We start from the raw sequence: 15,304 nt of genomic DNA, 5'->3' as shown, positions 1-15,304 counted from the left end.
TGTAGTAGACGACAACTTTGATTGGTAAGAATTTCAGTTTGACCTATTGAGAATTAAACTACATATCCCAGAAAGCTAGATACGCCTTCGTAGGGCCGCTGTGTGCACAGCTGATAGTAGCACCTCCTTCTTTATGGTTTTCAGAATATTAGTGGATTGACTTGACTGATCAAATGATTAATTTATTTCAAGTGAATTGAGCATCTCGCTGCATTCCTTTACCATAACATGTTTAATAATCCATTCATATGTGGTAGAATAGCAAAGGAAACTGTTGCCTAAATCAAAAATGCTATAATGTGCTGTATGACCTTTATTCCAATACATTATTGATGCAGTTTCACTTTAGTAAATATGACCATGGTTAAGAACTAATACAATATTATAATAAAAATAATAAAATAAAATAAAAAAAAAGTCAGTACATGGCAATACATGGGGGGAGGAATAAACTGAAGGGTTGGAAAAGGGGGGTACCAGGATGGGGTTTTTATCTAGAATAACGACTAATATGGAGAAGAAAAAAAAACACACTCACTCAAACACACACACACCTTTAATATCTGTAGAGAAATAACCATAAGTTAACAATATTTATTTATTTATTTATTTATTTATTTATTTCTTAGCAGACACCCTTATCCTGGGCGACTTACAATCGTAAGCAGATAAATTTCAAGTGTTACAGTACAAGTAATAATACAATAAAGAGCAAGATAAATACAATGACTTTTGTTCAAGCAAGTACAAGTGTGACAAAATACAATTCAATAATACAGCAGATAACAGTGACAGTGATAGTTACATCAGGATATCATTAACTACAAAATATTACAGATTAAACACTTGGCAGATTACAGTACTCTGAAGTACAGGATTAAATGCAGTAAAATAGGGGGCAGATAAGAGCAAATAAAACGCATTTAAGGAAGGGTGATAGTGTCCCAGGGGAAAAACAGAGGAGTTCTACAGGTGCTGTCTGAAGAGGTGAGTCTTAAGGAGGCGCCGGAATGTGGTCAGGGACTGGGCGGTCCTATAGAAAGGAACAATAGAAAGGAAACAGTAATTATTTTATAGTAAATAGAAAATGTATATCCCTAGCCTTAAAATAAAAACAACTAAATATTCTACCCGCTAAATAAACTCTTACACTTTATTGAAAAGTGAACTAATCTCAGTTATTTACAATGTAAAAGGAAGGTTTTTACTTCAGCCAGCAGGTGGCAGCACGCTCCACACACACATCTAGGCGCTCATTATACTGCCCTTGCCGCTGTCGCATGTTTCCCAGTCCTCCAAGGATGGTCCCAGACGGTTTTACTTCCGCTGCCGCGTACAGTTCCAGAAATACTGGTAGTTCAACAGATGGTGAGTGTGGAAACAGTACCGTGAGCTCCGGTTTGGGGAAACGCCCGTTGTCCTGCTTCTATCCCTCGTAGTCCCTATGGCTCCAGACAATCACAGGAGAGAAACAGACCCAATGACGTCAGTCCACCAACGGAGAGTCTTGGCATTCTAGCGGTGCTCCTTGTTACCGTCAGTGTAGAAGGCCCTCTCCTTCAGGCTGAAGTTAATGGGTCAGTAAGAAGTCCCTCACTTACCCGGAATAGACAGCCGAAAAGAAAACAGGGTATCAAGAACTTTAGCCCCATTCTTGTGATGATAGAATAGGATTGCTAAACCAGTAAGCTGACTGGAAAGGGGACAATCGACTCGCAAGAGTTCATCTTCAATCCTTAGCAAACCAGTTCAGCAGACCACTATTATCGCTGCTAGTTACTGTACCTGTTACAATTTATACTGACTCAGTTTCAGATGGTATTTTAAACAATACATTTGTGGTGTTAATTTAATAACTCTGGTAAGCACAGATATGTTCAAACCTCATAGCGATTTGATTCCCTTTCAAGTCGAAGACGACCACCAACATTAAGTATGGGATATTCCCTGCCCTTGAGGTAGGTAATACTGAGCTCTCTATATCAGAGCTGCCGAAGGCCCCTTCCTGTGATGACGCACTCGGTCCCGCCTACCGAGGGTATAAAACCGTCACTCACCGGAAGATCTCTCTCTTTTTCCTTCTCAAGACGGTAAGGTAGGACCTCTGTGTCGAGAACTGAGCGTGTTGATAGGAAGAGCCCTCGAGTCGATTCGGGTCTGTTGTAGTTCCTAGCATTCGTGCTGAAAGCTGGCTTGCCGCTTTCCCGGAATCAACGACTCTTGAAAAAGACCCAGTTTTTTGTCTTTCTGTCTTTCAGCGGGCGGGCCACTCTCTCTCTTTGCTGTCTGTTGTATGTGAACGGCTGTCTGTGCAGCCACCCGTGAGTGAGTTGTCTTTTCCTATAGAGAGTCACACAAGTATCCTCCTCGGGGCTAGGCCTGCCGTATCCCCGCTGTCGAGTGACCCAGCCGCACTCCCTTCCTCGGGGCTAGGTACTACCGTATCCCCGTCCGAGCGGAGTCGCCGGCCGAACCTGACCGCTGCAGTGTGTCGGTTCATGTGCGTTCGGTGTGCTCTCTCTCCTTTTCTTTCTTCTTGTAAACTGTCATTTTTGCTTGACAAAAACTTCACCCACCGCGGCTTCGACCTCTGTCCCCCCCCGGACACGCTTTGCGCTGACCAGGTGTGTGTGTTGACCACGCGGTCTGGGTACGCACTTTGCGTAGCGTCCTCTCCGGTGCTGCGGTACTGCAGCGCACGCATAGCCTGATTCTCTTGGCACAGTACTTGGTCCCAGTACGCAGTGTACGTAGAACAGTATTCACAGCGCATACAACGCACAGGTGTTCGTTGCTCCTTTCCAAAAGTTACGCACAGAGTGCAGTGTACGCAGTTACGCTCCCGCTGCGCAAGGCGTCTGGAACATTCGAGGACGAGCAGTGCTGTGCACATTGCTCGCATTGCGTAGGCACTGAGCTGCTAGCGCATACCTTGTGGTGCTGCACGGTATAGTGCAGGCCTAGTCTGTTGTGCATCAGTTCAAAAAAAAAAAAAAAAAAGGGAACGATGCTGAATATGAACAGACCCATGCCAGGGTTCATGCCTGTACGGCTTGTAACGCCAGTATCCCACAAGAGGATAACCATACCCTCTGTGCACGTTGTGCTTGTTGCGTAAGTACTGCTCTACTAGCGCATAGCTCGTGGTGCTACACAGTAATACCAGTGCGCACTGAGCTCAGCTCAAGCGCTGCACGCGGTGTACATATTACACGGTGCAGGATTAGTTGGTTGTACACTAGTGCCCATACGCTGCGTAGTACACGGTGCACTTGTGCCCACGGTACCCGGCGCAGGGTAGGAGGTGTTAATAGCCTTAGCTGTAGCGCTAGCGAAATTTACACTGTGTTAGTACCTGTGGGTCAAACGTAGTGAAAGCAGTGCTTAGTGCTATGCACAAGCCAGACGTCCAGGATGTCAGGACTATCTGCCTAGCATCTCGAATGCAGTACACGGTGCGCTTGGGACGCACAGGTTATTGTGTAAGCACTGCTCAACTTGGCACATAGCTCACGGTGCTGCACAGTATCTGTGAAAACAGGATACTCGGTGCGCACGGGGCTCAGCATACCTTGCTGTAACGCTAGTGAGTGGACACACTACGTTAACACTTACCAGTGTTCAACGTAGTGCGAGCAGTGCCTCAGTGCTAATGCACAAAGTCAGCACCATATCGGGGTCCTTCCCTGTACGGCCTGCGACGCATCATACCCACGGGACGTATGGTGCTCGGTAGGCAGGTGCTTAGTACATCAGGGTTGCATAGCGCCTCGGGTGCTCGATGCACGAGGTGCCTCGTTGCCTTCTGCCTGTAGAAGGTGCTTCACTCCGCGGTAAGCTACGCGCTGCCCCGATCGTGTGACTGCACATAGTCCAGGCTAGACACCCCTGTCCAGTTACTATGCTGTGTTTACTCTTTTTTTTTCTCTGATTAACTGCCTACATCACTTTGCGATTGCAGTCTGCTGAAAGCCTTACAGCGATCGCTGTTTTCTGCTTTCCTCTTCTATTAACTCGCCCTGGATAAGGGCGTCTGCTAAGGAATAAAATAATAATAATAATAATAATAGAAATAATAATAAAGAAGAAGAGACACGTGTTCCCCCACCGGGCCCCGGCTCTGCCGTGCCCCGCTGTGGAATTGACTTGAAGTTCCATGAATTCAAGCCACTATGTTATGTGCATATTCTTTGTAAAAAATATCAACATATGAAGAATCATGTGACCTTACCATGGGGATGGCTGCTTGCTGATAGACCTCCTGGTGCCACTTCACTATTTAGGGAAAGCGTATGAAGAGGTCGCTGGTTAATCCACAGCGGAGGGAAAGCGTATGAAGAGGTCGCTGGTTAATCCACACCGGAGGGAAAGCGTATGAAGAGGTCGCTGGTTAATCCACAGCGGAGGGAAAGCGTATGAAGAGGTCGCTTGTTAATCCACACCGGAGGGAAAGCGTATGAAGAGGTCGCTGGTTAATCCACACCGGAGGGAAAGCGTATGAAGAGGTCGCTGGTTAATCCACACTGGAGGGAAAGCGTATGAAGAGGTCGCTGGTTAATCCACACCGGAGGGAAAGCGTATGAAGAGGTTGCTGGTTAATCCACACCGGAGGGAAAGCGTATGAAGAGGTCGCTGGGCCCCGATGATTGGGACACTCACTTGGCAGAGGTTGTACACACTTTTCGTGGATCAGTTGAGGAAGCAATTGACGTGGCTTTATGGCCCATGATTCGAAACATAACCAAAACTGCTGCTCTTCGACAACAGAAAGACTAAAATCAATCAGTGCAGTACTTGTATTGATGCTATGCAAGATAAAATAGCAGACCTTAAGGACAGAAATCGTTGTTGTAACGTCAGACTGAAACCCTTTGATGACCACCCTTCCCTGGAGTTAAAGAGAGCACATCTCGTATACGCAGGTGGCCCTCAGGATTCCAATAAACCATGCACCGTGATATTTCAATGCCTTCATTATACTGATCAACAATGACTCATCCAGGCTGCTCGAAAATCTGCTCCGTTCGTCGTACTGGGACAGAAGCTCTCTTTTTACGTGGATTACTCTGTTGTCACTACCGTCAAGAGGAGGACCTTTGATGAAGAGAGAGCGAAGCTTCGCTCCCAGGGAGTGGACAATTTCTTGGTGTATCCAGCTGTTTTGAAGATTAATCATGGAGGGGGGCATCTGTCTTTCACTACTTTCATTAAGTTGATTTTTTCTTTGCTCAAGGTTTTCAGGATACGACAAGGGCTATTGATCCCTCTGTGGGCAGTGGAAACATTTTGCTCCTTTTTGAATGATGTAAATCAAATTTGCACATTTCCACTTGCTGTTCCTTGACATTAATTTAGTCATTATGTCTTTATTAATTTCTGTGACGTTGATGTTATAGCTGGTGACAATCTGTACTCTAATTAGTTACCTAAACATTGAATACATGGTCTACTAGATTATATGCATGTTGTGTACGGTTGTTCAAATTGCGATTCATTTTTCCTGTTCATAAGGTGGTTTGGCTCACAGCAAGTCCCCTCAGGGTAATCTGATTCACGTTGACAATTGTTGGTACAGGTTGTACCAAGAGCATGGTGCCGAGCAGGTGGGGTCTTTATACCCAAAGAAAAAGATTCTATGAGTATCGGTCAGTTCCGCCCTATTTCCCTGTAAACGTGGAAGGCAAGATTTTCTTCAGCATTGTTGCTCAGAGATTGTCATCTTACCTATTGAAGAACTGCTTCATTGATACTTCAGTACAGAAAGCCGGTATTCCAGGTTTCCCAGGATGCTTAGAGCTCATCAGTGTGATCTGGCAGCAAATTCAAACAGCTAAAAAGGAGAGGACGGAGCTCCAAGTGACATTCCTGGATTTAGCTAATGCATACAGTTCAGTACCACATGAACTTCTTTGCATTTGATTTTTTCAGTGTACCAAGGACAATAACAAACTTAGTGAAAGCCTACTTTGGAGATTTGCAGTTTTGTTTTTCAACTTCAGAATTCAGCACTACATGGCAATGTCTAGAAGTTGGAATAATAGCAGGATGCACCATTTCTCCACTGGTTCTTACCATGGCAATGGAAGTAATTATTAGGGTGTCAAAATGGGTAGTGGGAGGAGGACACTTGGCTTCTGGAATGCGAATGGCACCAATTAGAGCATACATGGATGACATGACAATCATGACTACAACAGTAGCCTGCACTAATTGGTTATTGGGCAAACTAATCAATAACACTGAATGGGCATGAATGCAATTCAAGCCTACAAAGTCAAGAAGCATCTATATAATTAAAGGTAAAGTAGTGGATAAGAGGTTCTACATTAACGGTAAGGCAATAACAACTGGTATGATGGGGACCTAAAGGACAGTTTGTGTGGGAGAAATGAGACAACAATCAGTGAAGAGCATGGACAGCAGCGCTTTACCAGGCAAACAAACTGGAGCTTTCATTTTGGTCTACTGCCAAGACTTCTGTAGCCACTCACTGTGTATGAGGTTTCCTTGACAACAGTAGAGAAGCTGGAAGCGTTAATCAGTTCATACATCAGGAAATGGTTAGGAGTTCCATGCTGACTCAGCAGAGTGGGACTGTATGGTAAAGGAATACTGCAGCTGCCAGTCTCAGCTCTAACCGAGGAGTTTAAGTGCGCCAAGGTTCGATTGGAAATTACATTGGTAGAGTCACACGACAAATGTGTGATGTTTGGCCTTAGCATTGGAAGACAAGTGCAGCACGACCAACAGGTTGCCACCAATTCCAGCAATATATGACACACGAAGAACAATATTCCTCCGTTGGGCACAAGTGTTTCACAATGAGTTCACGTGCAGACTGTGCAGAGATTCAAGTGAATTATTAATTAGCAATCAAGTCCTGGCACAGCTGTAGATAAAAGCACACCCTAGTATCTGTAAGTCGCTTTGGATAAAGACGTCTGCTAAATAAACAAATAATAAAAAGCAGTCACAAATCACTCACTCTGTGTGGTGTGTTCAGAGGCGGAATGAGAGTTGGGAGGTAAAGGAAAAGAAAGCTTAAAAATAACAATTGCTACGCGTGCTGGTTAGACCCCAGTACGATACTTGTTTGCTTTGTTCCATGTCTGTTTGTCTGTCTGTTTTTGGCATCGTGACATTTTTTTACAAAGTGTTTTGTTTGTCTGAAACTGTTATTTTGTTATTAAACGTGTGCAATAGCGCTTCCATACCCGTCCTGTGTGTCTGACTTCCTGGTCTGACGTCACCACGCAAGCCATCCGGGTCACAGCAGGTGACAGTGATAATGGGATTAAAGTCTGTACTTCCTGCTGGCCACTGCATAACTGCTATAGTCTGCTCAAGATAATCCATGACAATCCTGGCAGGATTATTTGCACAAGCACATTTGTCTTACATTATTTAATGTTTGCTCCTTTCATTTTTTAGTAAATAGTGTATTTCTACAAATATTAGACTTCTAAAACAATGTCTTCAGGTTCAGGTCTTATATAAATATATAGATATTAATAGAAATCTATACAAAATATGTTGACCATAGAATTCTAAAGAAACGTCTACCATAGATATCTAGAGAAGTAAGTATTTATTTAATTAGCTATAAACCCATCAAATAATGTCACTGGTTCATCAGGTAGGTATCTAGTGATTATTAAAGTACTGAAAAAGTGGCAATGAAACCCATTTCATAAAACCAAATTATAAGTTCTAACTTTATTAGTCACCACTGGAGCATTGGCAGCTTAATATTAGATTTGCACATTGTCACAAGATGGCAGCATAGTTTTAAACTCAGTCCTTCTGTTCCACATTTATCTTAAGGCAGGGGTTTTCTAAGTATGTCTATTACTAGGGTGGGTGATGCAGGCGTCTGTCGATTCTACCTAGAGAACTCTGCTCAGAGCACTCTGTGCTGTTCATGAACTTTGCTGTTTTCATGTCATCATATAACTGAATGCTAATCAGTGAAGCACATTTTTTCTGCATTTTTCTAAGTATAAATGCTCTGGCAAACATAAATCACAGTACTCACAGGACAAAGGTTTACTTAGTACTCCATGGACACAGAGAAAGAAGGCAGGTGGCACCAAAGCTGTTCAATGATCTGCCACGATTTCTAAGGGAAGCACCACCTCTTGTTGCTTTTAAATTAAGATTGAAACATATGTATTTTGAAGGGTCTACTTTTTATTTTTTATAAAAATATATCATTGCTTTTTATCATTGCTTTTTAAAGTAATAGTTAAAATTACCATGTTAACTATGCTGTATCTTTTGATTTATCACGAAAGGCACTAAGAAATAAAGATTGATTGAATGATTAAATAATAAAAAGTGAAGTCTATGAAAGGTGTATCTAAAAAGGTGGTTTATGCTGCAGGGACTCAGGGCGCCTCTTTCCTGAAATATCAGGTATGGTACTATTGGAATAAAATTATCAAGAGACCGAGGGGAAAACACTAAAACAAAACAGAAGTCGACCACAACATTACCAGCAATGTGAACAAAATAGATTTGAAACATATATTGCACACTGATACTTACATGGTAGTACACTGGTTCAAATCGTTATAATCTACCATACTACTGTTACAGTTTTGAAAGGAAGCCCATGTTTTACTATCTTAACTAATTCTTGCATCATATTTTGTTGGCTCCCCGATTATTGTTTTGTCTTCTCAGCAGGACAGGTTGTACTGCCAAAAAAAAAAAAAAAAAAAAAAAAAATATTGAAGCAAATTATGCAAGCAACGCTTGATGGATCATGGAGGCACAGCAAATCTCCAGGATCACTTGACAAATCTAAGTTCATATTATTTTTTGTTTTATTAGTAATAGTAGTATTAAAATGTGACTGACGATAGCCTTCTCAGAATGGTGACTATTAAAAAGCTTTGTTTTGCCTAAGGCAGCTGCAGTTCTTTTAATTGACAGTAATAAGGTGCTGTTGCAATGCAAGCTCACTGTATATATTGCAAGCAAAATCAATGTGTACATAAACGTGTATTTTATTTAAATTAGAAAAACAGGATTACTGTTCTATACAACGTATTTTTAAACCACATGTGAATGTTTTATTCCATGTATATGGATTACCTGTAAGGTAATAGGATTTTCAATCAAATATAAAACTAGTCCCTACGAGTCACCAGTAAACTATGCAAGTTAGTACCATCAAAGATTCAAACCTTCGTTCAGGAAGGTGTTCCAAACCTTCCAAGGTCAAAAATGTCCCCTATGTTACAGACCCAATGTGCAGTTCCTCTAGTTACATGCTGTGCACATTAGAGCATAAACAACAGATATAGTACATCTCCCAATTGACTTATGGTTTTAGCATGAACCTTCTCAGAAGAAAAAAGTTTCTCTGCTGAAAAGAGATACAGACACATAACTTTTACAGCATTTTATTTGTTTGTGAAAACTTTGTAGGAGAAAGTGGTCAGCCATAGTGCTCACGGGATAACCTACAACCTCCTGGGAAGTATCAAGTATTTGAGGTCATTCTATAGTACATTTTCATGCATAGATGGTTACAGAGAAAACACAAATACTGTGTACAGTGATGTAATACTTTATACATGAAGAAATGACAAATTCAGGTACATCAACAAGTGCATAAATAACTTGTTCTTGTTTACAAGTAAAATGCATATTATACATGTGTACATTATTAGGTAGCACACAAGCAATCAATCACATTGCTGTATATACAGATGTAACAAAATGCATTGTATGATTTGTGAATGCATACAATAAAATGGCACTTTAATAGATACAGTACAGTCAATAAGACAATTCATTATTTCTGTTATGTAAAAACAGAGTTAACCAAGGTTTCAAAATACATTCCATACCTCTTATAAGCAAAATCAGCATTATCCTGCTCAACTGCTGGTTTGTTATTTCATTTTAATACAATGCTGTAGATGACATTGATTGTTTCACTTTATGGGTTGTAGTTTAAACTCACACCAACAGTCTAGCTGCAAATCAGATATGTGATCTACAGCAAAGCTACCAGCATGCAGTAGTTTATATCTTGAGCAGTTTATTTGAAATATTTGCATGTCCAAAATGATTTTTTTTTTAAAACAAACAAAAAACACACAGGTGAGGAATACAATAGGTTCTGAGCACAATAAACAATAAATAAGGAGACCTATAATAATGTTAATAAAAGCTAGTAAGAGGCAATAATTTGTTTAAAAAGCAATGTTTCGCACTAATTTAACAGCATTCATAACCAGAAGTTCTGGTATATACAGTACACAAATACAAGTTAGTACAAGGCAAGGCAAGTTAAACATGACACATTCTTCCTTTCAGTTTCTACCACTCAATAATTTGATGAACACCTGGCAAAACTAACAAACTCTTATAGATTCAAAACAGCAGTGGTATTTTAAAAAAATGAATGAATGAATGAATGAATGCATGCATTATACATCATAAAATGGACTGGATTGTATTGAGGGAGGTTTCCAATTACAATATTCCCTTTTAAATAGCTTTAAACAGATTGGAAACATTATTTTAAGGAATTGACACACTGGGCAATTTGTCTAAACAGATCATTAATGTTCACTTACAATGGAGCTTGTGAGTTTTAGTGTTGTACAGATTTAATGTTTCATGCATTTTAAAATGAAGCATTACTGAGTCCTGAATCAGACTCTGTGCTACCAGTCTCCTGCTTGCAGGAGCACACAGAAGAACAAGTCAGGCAAATACTGGAAGTGGCACAGCTTTTCAGGGTTTCTTCTGGTATGCTATCCTTAAGACCTTCTAGCTGCTCCATTTTGAATATGTTAGGCTGCTCAGGCTGAGCATCGCAGATCCTGGCAATGCAAGAAATGAAATGCATGAAATACACTTAATATATTTCAAAAATACTTTCATAAAATGCACACGTGAATCAAGTAAACATGTTTGGCATAAAACCAGAGACAACATGTATATGTCATATGTATATGCAGTTCAGACTATAATCCATGTTCAGGAAGAAATGTATGGGGTTAGTATTACAAAAACATGTGGCCATGCTTTTGGTTTTCCTGTTTATACAAGCAACCGTCCCACCCAGACTTCAAATCATCAGTTAAATAAGACTAAATCATAAAACTGCCGTTTACCTTTGTTTTCTGGCTCTTAACTACACAGACATATGAAACACCACACAACCCCCCCCCCCCCCACACACACACATTTTACTTATGTGTTTTGGGCAGAATTTACAGCCTAATAAATGTATAGTCTAATTTTGACTAAACGTTTTTATCAGGTTCTTCATCAGCATCACATGAAATTATTTTAATATGTTTCTTTAATACTCTACATTCAGTATTCAACGTTATTTAATAATTTAATGGACATACAACCGTTTTACTAGGTTAAATATTTACTGACATGATTGTGAAGTTGACTAGTAACTTGGTTTCATAATTTATATATTTATGTGGTCTCTTCAAAATCAGCCTGACCCTTGATTAAACACTTCCTGTCCATTTACAGAAACACAAACCTACCACAAACAAAATGGTTCTGCCAAGATAAAAGTGAATACTGGTGTTTAATTATTAGTTTAAATGAACAGTCAATCTCCACATCAATCAGGTCCTGTACAAAATGTACACCTTGCAAGTCAGGCAACCAATACAGGTAAATATTACTGCTTATCTGAAGAGTTTGAGTTGAGTGAAGTGCATTTTCGCCCATAGAAAGCTATCCCAAATAGGAAATGAAATTCAGTAAAAATTGTTTAACAAATAGAAAATAATTCAGAGTAATGAATGGAATATACAATAAACAGTAAAATCTGCATAATATCACTCCTGTTAATGCCACTTGGGTTATCACATTGCAATGTCCTACATAGAACATAATAGGAGTCAATAGGAACACAATCCTTAAATTATATCACTTTGGTTACTTATTATCACAAAAAAAAAAAAAAAAAAAAATAAGTTATACAACTGATTTCCATGTCAAAATATTTGTAAGAAAAAAAAAAAAAAAAAAACTTGTCACCTGTCATAAACCAGTCCGTCGACTCCAAATTCTTTGAGCTTACTCCTGTTTTCATGGTCATTGTTATCATCACCCCAGCAGAAAAGGACTAAACCTTTTGATTTGACCTCCTTTATGTAGTCGAGGTTTCTCAGCAAATCCTCTGTGTGCACATTTATTCCCTGAAAGAAAGAAAGAAAGAAAGAAAGAAAGAAAGAAAGAAAGAAAGAAAGAAAGAAAGATGTACGATTAAGGACAGATTTAAGAGTAAACTGTACCAGTGCAACAGGCAAGTGGATGTTCTCGATACCATTTATCTACGACTACAACCAAGAGCATTTATAGCGTCAGTGTTGGTGAAACAGGTACTTGAACCCACACCTTCAGAACTGCAGACAAGAGTTATTGATGCCATGTACACAAACACACACACACACACACACACACACACACACACAAATACATATATTATCTTACCAAAATGTCTTCACTCTGTGCAAAACTCATTGCAATTGAGGTGGTTCGAGACCTAAGATCTATTAGCTCTGGGTAGACTTCAGAAAAGCCTTGAGTCAGAAACAGGATAGGGTACTTATTCTGCTTTTGACGAACCCTGCAAAAGAATAAATATGCATTTTACAAAACAGAAATAAATAATAAGACTACTTTACAGAATTATTACAACACCCCCCTCATTACATCAAGAGCCATGTTGGATCCTCTTAAAACCCGAATAATAATTCAACTGGTAGTTGTTGAAGACCGAAGTGTGTTTTTAAGGAGCATGCCATTGATCGACTGATCTACCCTATCCACATCTTCAAGGAATGGCAAACCTCAAATAAGGAAATTGGCAAAAAAAAAATGCAAAGCATGGCATTGCCTATGTCAATATGCCCGATTAACCAGAAATGTTAGAAGGGCATGTCAAAATTAAATATCCTACTTACATTGTGCAAATATCTGCGTTGAATGAGGAAAACACAATTCTTCTTTTCCCTGCATTTTGAAGCACACACTTGAGGATGATGTCAAGAAACAGGTTCATGTCAAAGTAGGTGGACAGGTTTCCTTCCCAGGTACCATCCTTAAAAACAGAAAGTAGTTTGATAACCCAACTGATATCACCATATATTCTCCCATTCCTTTTAAGCAAACATTATTTGGTTATATTTTATTTATTTATTTATTTTTTTAAAGTGTGCCCAATTATTTTACCCCCGATTTTCTCCCCAAGGTGGAATGTCCAATACCCCCCCTCCCTTCCTCCCTCCTCCCTCCTCCCCTTCCCCCACCCTCGCTCCTCCACCCCTCCCCCTTCCCTTCCTCTCCCTCCCCCCTCACCTCCCCTTCCTCCCACCCCTTCCCCCACCCTCGCTCCTCCCCCCCCTCCCTTCCACCCCTTCCCCCCCCCTCGCTCCTCCCCCCCTCCCTCCTCGCTCCTCCCCCCCTCCTTCCTCCCCCCTCCTCTCCTCTCCTCCCCTCCCCTCCCCTCCCCCCTTACAGCTCAGGAGAACTGAAGGTTCAGTGGGCGTCCTCTGATGCCATGACCAAGCCAGCTTCCTCTTTTACACCCAGGAACACAAGAGGGGCTGTCAGCGAGTTACCGACCCCTGGTGGCCAAAGGCCAGCCCTGCAGGTGTCCGCTTTTTAGCTCACTGGACACCTGGCCAGCAGGGTTCATGTAGCATGAAGAGGAGAAACAGTCCCTGCCAGTTTTGCTTCCTTAACAGAAGGGAGCGCCAGAGCCAATGCTACGCTCCCTTCGGAATCCCCAGGAAGGAAACAATATTTTATACATTAAAAACAATAAGATACATGCTCCACTTCAGAATAGCCTACTACCCGCTGCCCTATTAATAAAACCACCGCTTACTTTTAGTTGACAGAGCCATTTAATTTCAATGTTAAAACCCACATGTTCTGGTACAGCTTGCAAGATCTAAAAAAAAAAAAAAAAAAAGGCGGCACAATTATTTTGTTGTACCTAATTTCTGAACCAGTGCAATGATTAGCCCATTTTGATCTAAAATGAAACCTACATTTAAAGTTACTAAACTTGAAATTGACAAACTTAGCATGTGATTTACAGTTAAATACTAATTTATAATTCTTATATTGTTTGAGCTTGGCATGTATGGCAGGGCAAAAGCCCTGCATGAATAAGAGAAAGCACATGTGCACTTTTAATACACATACAAAAACAGGTACAAATAAACCGGCATGAGGGCCAAAATAAAACGGTTTTATTTACATTAAAAAAAACAAAACACACACACACAAAACGCCAGGCTGAGCACTTGCCATGACTATAAAAGTTTATAAACCAAAAAACACAGGGATACTCATTTAACTCCCTCCCCCAAGCAAAAGCGTTCTCCCTGCTTATACAGGTGACCATTTTCCAATTCGCACTGAATTACCCAATTGGGGAATGACCACACCTGCGATTGTTGGCAGGGTCAGAATTAACCCAATCCCTGGTCAACCTTACATTCCCACACACTACTTATACAAACAGGGTTTTTGCCCTGCCACAGCATGGTTCATAATAAATGTACTTTACTAAAGACCATTACTAGATGCTTCTAGTCCCCAAAACTCATGCAAGCTTCACTGCTGACAATTCCACTGCGATGAGCTAGCCGAGTAAATTGCTAGCTGTAGCTTGACTAAATCAAATTAGTCTCACTCTTACCTTTACTCTCACATTGATGATGTAAAATGCCCTTGTTTTCTCTCAATCATTAAAAACAGAGAAAATATTTCTAAGAACCAAGAATAGGAAAACAAACAACATGAATGACACATCGGGGAACGCGTTTTAATTTTGTGCACCCTCCTATATAAAAATCGATAGTCAAGCTTGTTTGTTAAAATAACACATTTTATTGCTTACTTGCAGAAGTGAAGGAAAGGGCTGGTGCTCTGCAATATATTCTTCCTCATCTAAAATCGATTCTGGAAAACAGAAAGAAAACAAAAGACAAAATTCAGTATTCAACAGTTCCAGTTCCTCTTGCAGGAATATTACCTTGTTACAATTCTCGACCCTCCCCATATTCATAGTAAAAATGGCAAATTATTTGTTCATATATAAGAAGTTATTGTTGTGAACATGTGGTGCAAAAAAAAAAAAAAAAAAAGTTCTTAATTAGCCTCCATCAAATGATCAGCTGGTTCCCCAACAACTGACATAGTTAGAGAACAGCCCCAGAAGGGTTACAAGCAAAGACTATACTTGAACTGCTACTTGTAACAACCAAACCCTAAATGACTCCATTCAACCACA

General features: G+C 40.5%; 1 protein-coding gene across 2 annotated transcripts in view; it reads right to left on the bottom strand.

Annotated features, from left to right (window-relative positions):
• Positions 1-9,394: 9,394 nt before the first annotated feature.
• LOC117411053 (glycerophosphocholine phosphodiesterase GPCPD1-like) overlaps positions 9,395-15,304 on the bottom strand; it is a 31,015-nt gene continuing 25,105 nt past the window's right edge. For both annotated transcript variants that reach the window (XM_034018098.3, XM_034018097.3), the window contains exons 15-20: positions 14,912-14,973; positions 13,889-13,954; positions 12,963-13,099; positions 12,490-12,625; positions 12,034-12,194; positions 9,395-10,844 (exon numbers count right to left, since the gene is read on the bottom strand). In XM_034018098.3, the coding sequence (XP_033873989.2) occupies positions 10,646-10,844; positions 12,034-12,194; positions 12,490-12,625; positions 12,963-13,099; positions 13,889-13,954; positions 14,912-14,973 (761 nt within the window). In that variant the 3' untranslated portion in view covers positions 9,395-10,645. The remainder of the gene's footprint in view (positions 10,845-12,033; positions 12,195-12,489; positions 12,626-12,962; positions 13,100-13,888; positions 13,955-14,911; positions 14,974-15,304) is intronic.

The sequence above is a fragment of the Acipenser ruthenus genome, chromosome 6 (genome assembly GCF_902713425.1).
Source record: "Acipenser ruthenus chromosome 6, fAciRut3.2 maternal haplotype, whole genome shotgun sequence".
NCBI lineage: Eukaryota > Metazoa > Chordata > Actinopteri > Acipenseriformes > Acipenseridae > Acipenser > Acipenser ruthenus.
This window is presented reverse-complemented; position numbering and strand designations above follow the sequence as displayed.